Source organism: Mastomys coucha, unplaced genomic scaffold, assembly GCF_008632895.1.
Source record: "Mastomys coucha isolate ucsf_1 unplaced genomic scaffold, UCSF_Mcou_1 pScaffold21, whole genome shotgun sequence".
In the NCBI taxonomy this organism is placed as follows: Eukaryota; Metazoa; Chordata; class Mammalia; order Rodentia; family Muridae; genus Mastomys; species Mastomys coucha.
In genome coordinates this window covers 161,603,509-161,614,674 of record NW_022196904.1, presented here as the reverse complement: position 1 = coordinate 161,614,674, position 11,166 = coordinate 161,603,509, and the positions used below count along the sequence as shown (strand labels likewise).

Here is an 11,166-nt window from a genome sequence, read left to right as displayed (position 1 = left end):
TCAAAATCATACTTTATCATTGATAACAGTAACTAGGAGAAGTACTTAAGTGGTTTCTAGGGTCAGAGAAGTGTTTTGTGCCTCTGTCTACAAGATGGATATTAGATAGACAGGCAGATAGACAGATGGATGATGGATAGGTGGATGATATTATACATATATATGTGTATGTGAGTTTATTAATCTGTTCACTCAAGACTTATATTCTGTCCATAGTTTAATGTCCCATTAGTAAGGAAGTGTATCTCTGAAATAAAGCTGTAAGTAGATTCTTTTAATACCTGAGACTGGGCTGAGAAATTATGGAATTAGACAAGGAGACCAAATTACGAAGGAGAAAAGAGGACCCCACAGAGCACAAGAGTCATAAATGAAAACTAAACTCACTTTATTTCTACACCAAACGCATTGGGTAACGAATGTTGAATTGTTTCTATTTTTCCATATTTTATTTTTCAGAACAAACTGTGGACTTCTAGAGTACATTAAAGGGTCGAGGAGGACTGAGAAACAAGCACCCTCAGGCAGAGAATTCACAGACTGCCAAAAATGAGTCAGAGCAAGAGACATCATTCCACCTGCCATTTGCCAAAATCACCACACAGTCTTCCCCAGAGCCCACGTTGTTGGGTTCCCCATCATTCCAATTAGTATATTGCACTCCATTTCCTGTCAGGTCCTCAAAAACATTTTCATGCCTCTGGTCTGTTATGCCCAAGTAGGCAATATCTCCAGCCACATTCTGGATGGCCCTGTTTTCCTCAGCATTCATGGGAGTGGCCACAGAGCCCTGGAATTCAGAGCACAGAGCCTTCACACTGTCAAAGTGCATCTTTTTAACACTGCTCACAAAGTACTTCCTTCCAACACTTTCACTCAGAGAGAAGAGTACCCCTAAAATATAAAAAGGTGAGCGACACCAGCTTATCTTCTAAAGTACTCATTGTGTGAAATTCAAATGGAGCCAAGCATACTCTATCTTCTCTGATGGCATATAACATAACAGGTGTCTTTGTTCTTGAGATCCATTGTGAAATGCGTACAACAAATCAAAAACAGGCTTCTTTGTACCTAAAATTCTAGTTTAACTATTATCTTGCTTTTTTTTTTTTTTTTTTTTTTTTTTTTTTGCCTTGCAGTCTTAACATGAATAAACAGGCACATCTTTGTATGTTGAGATCTGCACTGTGGAGCACAGGTTGTCTGGAACTCCAAAGTCTACCATTCTGTTAACTCTCAATCGGACAAAAAGGTCTTGATCTATCTGGCCACAGCTAGAAGAAACATGATTGACTCCATCATCTGGTCTAGATCCCAGGATTACAAAGTAGCCCACATTCTGTTTTTAGTGAGCAAGATCTGACCCTACAGAACTGGAGTCCTAGAGTCAGACTCGATGAAGCTTATAAACTGGTTCTACCACTGAGGTCTGTGAGTTCGAGTAAATAACTTAATTGCAAGTTGCTTCTGTTCCTACTAAATGATTGCTGGGGGGATCTCCTGGGATCCGAACAGGAGCAGTTTTTTTCAGGCCCTAGGAAATCAGACTCATGCAGTGAATGTTCTGCCTTCCACCATTCCCAAACTTCAAAATGCCAGAAGAATAAGGGAGGATACTTACAGTTTCTCACCATTCTCAGCTCTGATCGCAGGGCTGCAATTTCTGAATCGATTTTGCTAGTGTCAAATTCTAGGAAGTGAAACAGTGAAAGGCAGTGTGAGTGTGAGAACCTAAGTTGTGCATTTAGGGAGTGTGGTATCTTTTTCAGATAAGAAGGAGGAGAAGGAGGAGGAGAGGAGGGATGAGGGGAGGATGGAGAGGACGAGGAGGACAAGGACGAGGAAGAAGAGGAGGAGAAGGAGGAGGAGAAGGAGGAGGAGGAGGAGGAGGAGGAGAAGAAGAAGAAGAAGGAGGAGGAGGAGGAGGAGGAGAAGAAGAAGAAGAAGAAGAAGAAGAAGAAGAAGAAGAAGAAGAAGAAGAAGAAGAAGAAGAAGAAGAGGAAGAGGAAGAGGAAGAGGAAGAGGAAGAGGAAGAGGAAGAGGAAGAGGAAGAGGAAGAAGAAGAAGAAGAAGAAGAAGAAGAAGAAGAAGAAGAAGAAGGAAAGTTCACTTTTTGTTTTTAACATTAAAATACCTTAAAAGAAAGAAAGAAGAGAAGGAAAGAAAGAAAGAGGGAGAGAGAGATAGAAAGAAAAAAGAAAGAAAGAAAGAAAGAAAGAAAGAAAGGTAGAAGATAAAATAAAGAAAGGATTGTATAATCACTACTATCTAACCAAGGCCTGGACAGCCTATGACATGATTAAGAACCACGTGTCTGGCCCTCTTTATAGCAGCTGACTCCCACCCCCACACAGAACACAGAAGTGTGAGCAGGCATCAGTATACAGTACACAGGCATAAATGAGCTCAGCTGAAATCAGACTTTCTGTGGCTGATCCACTGGAGTATGTTTAAATAAGTGGTTGTGATTTTAACCTCCTGAGTTTTGGATTGGTTTCTTAAAAGTGAAATAGAATTTATATGCCCGTCAATGTTAAAACAGTTATAATAGGTTAAACAGACTGAACAAGCCCACATTGACATACAGCATTGTCTCCTTGAAGTCAGAAACTCAGCTGAAGGAGACTGTCTAGAAGAAAACATAATCTGTGCTCCCATCCTTTACAGGGTGCCTGGAAACAGGATTTCCTGAAATACACCTAGCCATTGATGGAAACCCCCTTAGGCTCTAAGTAACCAGAGAGCGCAAGGGGAACTTTACCAGGAAGCTGAGCTGGGCATCCACCCAGCAACCCTGAGAAAGCAGCACATCCCACCAGCATCCAATGTTCTAAACCCCCAAACGTCATCAACCCAGACACCCTGAAGTGATGTCCTCACCTACACTGTGTCCACAGTCTCCTTTTGGTCCCACTGCTCCTTTTGACCCAGGATTCCCCGGGGGTCCTGCAGGCCCTACTTTTCCAGGAGGGCCCTGCAAGCCTCTGAGCCCTTGACCTGATGGAAGACAAACAAAACATAGGTCGATAGCTGTGGTTTTGCTCGTTTTCTAAAGTGTAACCCCCTGTGATGAGGGAAGTTCTCAGTGTTCCAAGAGACAGAGCGACATGAGGTCCACTGTCCGGGACAGGCAAGACAATCCCACCTGCTTCTGTGAGGCAGCCCTGAATGCCAGAGGAGTGAAACTGTTTCTGTTCTGAGTTAGACAATGTGGCTGCTGAGTTACAATATGCCTAATAAGACTTTACTCACCTGTGCCTCTAGCCAACTTCCTCTAGAATGTAGAGTCAGAGAAAGGAGCTGGAGAGATGGCTCAGTGCTCAAGAGCACCTGCTGCTACTGCAGAGGCCCCGAGCTCAGTTCCCAGCACCATGATGGGGTAGCTCACAACTGCCTGGAACTTCAGCTCCAGGAGGATACTATATCTTTGATCTCCCAGGTAACCAGCCCTCGAATACACATGAGCATGTGCGTATGTACATGCACGTGCACACCCATACGCACATACTTAAAACCAAAATATTTTAAGCATGAAGAAAACAGTTTAATGCATACCCGGTTCTCCCTTTTCTCCCTTGGCACCGTCACGTCCATCTTTGCCTGGGAAGCCATTCAGGCCTTGAGAACTGCAGGTAACCACAGGGCAGGTATTTTGAGCACTTTCAGTTAAGGTGTCTCCATAAACTGCCGTTATCACACACAGCAGAAGGAAGGAAGCAAACCGGGGCATGGTCCTCACCTTGGTGTAAGAAAAATCATGGAAGATTTTTCAGTATGTATGCACCAACCTTGCCTCTGTCCTGTAACTTGGGGACAGACCTTGTACAGATAGATTAGACATGGTGAAGATGATGTCCAGATTGGTTATTTGAAAATTAAGCATGCCTCGTGATACTATGTGGTTAGTATTTTAACAAAAGTAGGCAAAACGGCATGCGTGCAGAAGAGGCCCTTCTGAGGGAGGTCGCTAGTGTCCAGGTCTCTGGTGTCCCTGCAGGCAGTGAAAGCAAAGCAAGTTCACACCGCCAACTCACCAGTGTCTGATGGCCTAGGGGTTGAGAATGAACGGAAACTCTATGTCCTGAAGGAACGCTCTCAAGTGTGCGGCTTCCGTCTGCAGCCCAAATCCTATTTTTCACACTGGAAAAGATGGTTTATCTCCAAGACCAGTTAGCTATCCTTTCCTCAGTCTCCAGCAATGAACGATAGGCTAGTGATTAAAAGAGACAAGGTCAGACCCCAATCTCATAGTAAGTCTCCCAGCCCAGCCCTGAATAAACTTACGTAAACTTCCCGATAGTTTGTTTCCGTGCAGCAAGACAGGATTGCTTAGGGAAAGCAATTTCTCTGATAAATTCTCTCTAGTTGATTCCTCTCTATTTCCTAGATTTCCCCATGCCAAAACTGCTGTCTATTAGACAACCTGCCTTGAATCCTTCTCTCGACATCTTATCTGTCCTTCAAGATTTTCTCCCAGCTGTTCCTTACTAAGGGATCATAACAGCCCAGCCCTGAGGGTCGTAGATCCCTTGATGACGCTGTCTTTGTAAAGTCATCTTTGCAAACAGATCATTGAGAAAACTCTCACATGTTCAGGCAAGCAGAGAAAGTGCTGCCGACAACGCGATTTCTGCCTGGCATGCCTCTTACCTCAGGCAGACCTCTGGAGTTTAATCAAATCTCCAGACTTTGGATATAGGAACCCAGATCCACTCACCAGCAATGATATTCCAGGGCTTTGGCCCAGCAAGGATTCAGGGGGCAAGGAAGCTTCTCTTTAACCTGGAACTCTAACAGATGTCTCAAAGTGAGGGAGGAGCTGAACCTGATTTGGAAAAAGATAATCCAAGCTGACCTTCAACCCCAGATTAATAAGCAACTTTCTTTGGGACTGTATTATACGCTCCTCAGGAGGATTCCCCAGAGGCCTCCAGTGAGAGCAGTATGGTTATCTACCTTAATACAGCACCATCTCCTCTTCAACTGACATCCATTTTGTTAATTCTCATGACTAAGTTGCCCTAATAAGTAGGTTCAAGTGGTGAGTCAATTTCCTTGCTTACCACACAGAAACATACACATACCCAAGCATATACATACTCTGTGCATGCTCACTACATACACGTGCACATGCATACACTCTAAGAGGCAGCAGAATCCTGCTGCTGTCGATACATAAGAACACTTCTAGACTCCACACTATTGCCTTCAGCCTGGGCTATCCTGGCTCTTTAGTACTCTTCTCTTGGGCTCTTCCTCTTCTATCAGAGATTCTTGTCTCTGAGAAACATGACATTATCTAAAGTAGTTCTACCTGGTTCTCTTACCTTAGGCTGTGTTTGTTTGTATTAATTACAATGCATTGTATTTTAGCCATTTTTATTGTGGTAAAAATGAACCACATTGGTACAAAATGGTAAAACATATCATTTTGATCATTAGTTTTTTAAAGATTTATTTATTTTTTTATATGAGTATATATGAGTACACACTGTAGCTGTATAGATAGTTGTGAGCCTTCATCTGGTTGTTGGGAATTGACTTTTAGGACCTCTGCTCACTCTGGTCAACCCAGCTCACTCCGGTAGACCTTGCTTGCTCAGGCCCAAAGATTTATTTATTATTATAAATAAGTACACTGTAGCCATCTTCAGACACACCAGAAAAGGGTGTCAGATCTCATTACGGGTGGTTGTGAGCCACCACGTGGGTGCTGGGATTTGAACTCAGGCCCTTCAGAAGAGCAGTCGGTGCTCTTACCGGCTAGTCCATCTCACCAGCCCCATTTCAACCATTATTAAATGTGTAAGTCAGGAAGAACATCTATACTTTTGCCAGAACCCATCCCCAACAATTCTCCATCATCCCAAACTAAAATTCTACACATTAAACAATAACTACCCAATTCTCCCCTCCTTACCACCACTGATAGCGGCCATTCTATTTTCTGTCTCTAAAAAGTTAAATATTTTAGATGGAACACATTGTTGGAATCATGTGATAATTATCATATGGGTCTGGTTCATTATTTTTAGGATACTGTCTTCCAATTTCATCTGTCACATGATCTCATTCTTTTCTGAAGCAAGGTAATATTCTGTGTGTGTACCATATAGTTGGAAGCTTCAGTTTTGTAACCCAAAATACTAAATACACCCCAATCTTCCTTCACCTGTGAATGAGAAACTGATATGTCATATAATGGAAAATGCTAAGAAAAAAATAATAAACTACTTATTCATGAAATGAAGGACAAATCTCATGGGTCCTACATTAAATTAAAGCTCAATTTCAAGTATTTATAAACTATATTACTCTATGAAATGATTAAATTAAATCCATGGAGAGCAAATTATTGGTTGACATAGATCTCTGGATGGCGTAAGTTTAAAGTATTCAAAATGTTTTATTGGTGAGCAAAAAACTTCTATCTTGGCTGTGGTTGCTGTATAAGCCTATGATTTTTTTTTAAGTTTCATAGGTCAAAATACTAAGAACAAGAGGCACATAAATAATTAGCCCCCAAAAAAATCCGTATCTTATTATTTTATTGTCCCAGTCCACTTTGTGGTCTTGATATTTGTCCTACATGTCATATATTAGAACCTATGGGTAAATGATAGATGAAGGAACAATGAGAATTTTCTGTAATAATTTCTGAACTTGTGTGAGATTAAGATGATTTCAAAAGAAGGGGGACTTCAAAAAGGACTATAAAAAAGATGTGTGAGTTTCAAAGACTAGCCAGGATCCCTTTAAATTCAGTTTTCTTTACATTTCAACATGTGAATAATCCCGGACATGGGTTGAAAGGGAGAAAATGTCTCAACACTATGAAGTCATCATGAACTCAAAATGGGAGATCCACCCGACAAAGGACAAAACATCCTCCAGGCTAGCAGAGCTTAGAAACTGAGTGGATTAGAGACTTTGTATGTTCTCCAAGATCTTTAGAGACATTCCCCCACCCCTGCCCACAAAAGAAAGATGTCCATTTTTTTTTATTTGTAAAATTTGTTCTGACTGTGGTGAGGAGAAAGACCAAGAAGAAATGGAACTGGACACTACTGCAGAGACAGAAAAATTCATAATCCTCTAAGTGGTGATGAGAGCAGCCATTTGACTCAAGAAGGTGGACCAATCTGAGAAACATCTAGGAAGTATGAATGGTTGAACTTAGGAACTGGCTCAGTGGGAAATAACAAAAGGTGAGAAATTTATATACAAGTTTCTGACATGAGTGTCTAAGGGCCAGTCAGTGGACTTGGGAAACCAAGGCAACGAAGAACAGTTAGGGAAAGAAGATGATGAACAAACATCTCCTGGGAAAATGGTCTGGTTTCCTTGGTCAATTGGGACAGTATAGTAGATATGGCACAATACATTTATGAAGTACAATTCAGTATGTTCTGAAATACATTTCTGTTTGTCACTTTTATTTACTTGTCTGTGCTTGTGTGCTTGCATGCATGTGTGTGTACATATATTCATGCCATAGTATACACGTAGAAGCCAGAAGACACAGGACAGTTTGTGGGAGTCTTTTCTTTCCCCCATATAGGCACTAGGAATCAAATGGAATCAGATTTGGTTACAAGCACCTCTACCCACTGAGCCCTCTCACTGGCTCCTGAACTGCACAATGTAGCTGTTTTCCTGTGTCACTCCGCTTTTCCCTGCTCCAAGAAAATGCATGAGTAAGTGACTTATAAAGTAGAATGAACAGTTGTCCCTCTTGCGTCTATGCCTGCGATGAGGCTGTGTCTCGTGTGGAGACTTAGAAAGCAGCTTATCTGACAACCAGAGAGAAAGAGAGAAAGACCAGCTTCCCACAACCTACCTAAGAATGTTCCCCCAAGTTCCTAAAGCCACTTACCAGGCTCCATCTCTTAATGGTTGCCCATATGTCAATAGTGCCACAGGCTGGATACTAAGTCTTTACTACAAGAGCCTTTGGAGACATCCTAAATCTAAATGCAGCATTAGCTTGGAGAATTCAAGGAACGCCCTGTGAGAGCTTCATACAGAGACTGAGGATGGAGTGGTGGAGGTCACCAAACACCAGAAGGACCTGAGATATCATCGCAGGTCCCTTCCAATCAGACTTGTGTTTATGAATAGACTAGTTCCCTTACTGCCTGTCAACACATTCCTGTCCTTGGAAAACTGTTCAGGGTGGTAAATAGACACAAGGTTAGAGCAAGTGTCTATTGCTTCAGGGCATAGAAAAGGCAGGCAGCATCTTATGACTCTTCTTTCTTAAGTTTCTTCATTATTCTTAGTAGCCAGAGCCTCCCCCTGATGCTGGTGCAGTGACAGAGGGAAAAATCAATAGTTGATATCAGGTCACACTGGTGGTGTTGCCTTTGGTTATGGTATCTGTTGGTTTTGTTTTTTGCTTCTGTGTGTACTTAGTCCCAAGGTCAGGAAACTGCCCTTTCAGACCCTGACCCCATAGTTCCTGGAAACAGCCTGTGAAGTGGTGGACATCTGAAAGGGCTGTCAACCTGCTAGCTAACCATAGTGCTATTCACGCGAACAGCTTTTACCAGCTGCTTATGCCAAGCAAGGTGTGTGTTTGTTCTGGATCCTAGGACCTTTCTGACACTGCTTCCACTCCGGTGGCCCCACCAGAAGTCCCCCTCACGCCAACAGGCTACAAAGACAATGACCTCTCTGCCCTCCATGAAAACTGCTTGCTCATCTTCTCTCTGCTACAGTGGGATCCCAGCTCTGACACTTCCTGGTTGTGTTACTGTGGCCAAGTTCTCCTGCCTTATCGACTCCGCCCCTTCTTCTGTGAGAGAGGACACCACCCTGGCTATGACGTGAAGTGTGCACTTGTTGGGTCCCTTACAGGGACAGCCTCTGAAGATGGGGTCATCACCTTCTCCAGAATGGCTGAACAATTTTTAAGGTGTTCTTATCTTAAAAACAACGGACCCAGAGAGACCGCCTGAAAGGTCCTGCCTGAGACCTGGGGTCAGAAGACTTGGTCCTGACTCATGCCTGTCTAGACAGACCACATATTCTGGCTAACTTCGTTAAAAAGCATATAAAATTCATACGATTTTGAGCTTTGTTTTCTTTCTACAGGTTCGTGCCCTCTAAGCAGAGATCATTAAGAACACACATATACTCAAAGGTTAATAAGCTATTTAACTTGGGGTGTTGGTTCTCCCTCCCCCAGCGCCCCACCCCCCACTTGATACAGCAAAGATATTGTGCATAATGATTTACGCTGGGGCTTCTTGGCTACAGATTTTCAAAAGTGTTTTGTGGCATTTAACTCTGTTCTAGGTGCTTTTTAGGGGTAAGTTTAAGAAGAGAGCCTATTCTGTATAGGCACTGGTAAGAAGCTTCCGTATACCAACTGAAACTATCAAGAGAAGGGCAGCCCATAGAGTGGGAGAAAATGTTCCTCATTTACATATCTGACAGGGGATTAATTTATAGAACATTCAAGGAACTTAAAAGACTAACACCAAGCAGGGAGGAAACAAATTTAAAATTGGGTATGGACCTGAGAAAAGAGTTCTCAAAAGAAGAAATAAAAACATCTAATTAATTCTTCTGTGTCTGGGTTACCTCGCTCAGGATTATATTTTCTAGTTCTATCTATTTGTCTACAAATTTCATGAAGTCATTTGTAAGGCACCGGGCGCTGAGGAAATAAAGGGGTGGGAGAGACCCTCGTCCCACCAGACCTCTGAAGAGTGCCTCGGGCATCCAGCCTAGGCCGAGGACCCACTGGGGGTATGGGGAGGAGTAGGGAAGGCGCAGTTTTGGCTCTGCTGGGTACCTTGGGAGAGCCAGAGCTGGGGTCTCTGGGCCTCACAGAAGCCAGAGATGACAAGTTCTCCCTCGAACATCCCAGATTGAGAACAGACCCTCGGGCAGACTCTAGCCCTGGGCAGAAGGGTAGCTCTAGCAGCGAGGAGAGAGGGGAGGAGAGAGTCTGGCTACCTCAGGCAGGCTGCTTGGTTTGCCAGGCGGCCTTGACTGGAGTGCATGCTGGAAAGGCTGGGGGGCTTTCCTGAGGGAGATTAGACCCGGCTCTTTAGGGGAAGGCCCAGTCCTTCCCACACAATAGGCTCCAGCACAGTGAGTCTAGATGAAAGGAGGCAGTCCATAGGTTTTGGCTTTATTGTAGGAGAGAGAGAGAGAGAGAGAGAGAGAGAGAGTGTAGAGACTGGCCATGGCCATGTGAAGAGAGAAGAAAGAGAGTAAGAAGTTCAGAGAGAAAGAAGGGGCTGCTTAGCTATTGGGCTAGGCTACCTTGCTGTTGCCTGGTAGCTGTGGGGCAGGGTATACATAGCTATACTCAGATGAATGTGGAGGTGGAGTCCAGCCAGAATGCTGGGAGCTGGGGGCATTGTCTACCCACAGGATAATGGAGTTGGAGGCCATGTGGTGTCAGGTGCCTAATGTCTGGGGGGCGGGGGCGGGGGCGTAGCTCACTGTTCCGTCCCTTGTAGAATTTTCTACTGGGTCTCCAAAGTAAGCATCACTCAACCAGAACACAGACTGTCTTTCACTGTCCGACAATCATTGTTTTTAATAGCTGAGTAGTACTCCATTGTGTAAATGTAGCACATTTTCTGTATCCATTTGACCAAACCAGCTGAGTCTGTCAACAGGTTCTCCAGGGCAGGAGCGAGGATTAAAAAGAAAAAAGACAATTAGACAGCATTGTAGCATGACCCCAGCCAGTTCTGAGGCTGAGGTGGGTTTATTTCTTCCCAATCTGCTTTTATACCATTTTAAATACATGCAGATAATAAGGTCAGTTCTAGATTAAGGAACAGGCAAGACAATAAACACAAACAGTCAAGGAACTAGCAAGTCAAAGTTCTGTGATCACCGTTTATTTTTATTAGGTATTTCCTTTATTTACATGTCATATGATATCTCCTTTCCCAGTTTCCCCTCCGGAAAAAAAGAAAAAATAAAATAAAATAAAATAAAACCCTGTTTCCTCCCCCTTCCCCCTGCTCACCAACCCACCCTCTCCTGATTCCTGGCCCTGGCATTCCCCTACACTGGGGCATAGAACCTTCACAGGACTAAGGACTTTTCCTGCCCTTGATGACCAACTAGGTCATCCTCTGCTATACATATGCAGCTGGAGCCATGAGTCCCACCATGTGTACTCTTTGGTTGGTG

At 43.5% G+C, this 11,166-nt stretch overlaps 1 protein-coding gene across 2 annotated transcripts; it reads right to left on the bottom strand.

Annotated features, from left to right (window-relative positions):
* Positions 1-366: 366 nt before the first annotated feature.
* Positions 367-4,809, bottom strand: Mbl2 (mannose binding lectin 2). Of its 2 annotated transcripts, none has more exons than XM_031384808.1 (6): positions 4,718-4,803; positions 4,035-4,140; positions 3,556-3,739; positions 2,881-2,997; positions 1,622-1,690; positions 367-894 (listed from the first exon to the last, which is right to left on the bottom strand). In XM_031384808.1, the coding sequence occupies exons 3-6, from the start codon at positions 3,728-3,730 to the stop codon at positions 521-523; spliced, it is 735 nt and encodes a 244-aa protein (XP_031240668.1). In that variant the 5' UTR covers positions 3,731-3,739; positions 4,035-4,140; positions 4,718-4,803; the 3' UTR covers positions 367-520. The 2 variants fall into 2 exon arrangements, with proteins under 2 accessions (XP_031240668.1, XP_031240667.1); XM_031384807.1 differs by having other exon boundaries at positions 372-894; positions 3,938-4,048; positions 4,718-4,809.
* Between the last annotated feature and the right edge of the window lie 6,357 nt (positions 4,810-11,166).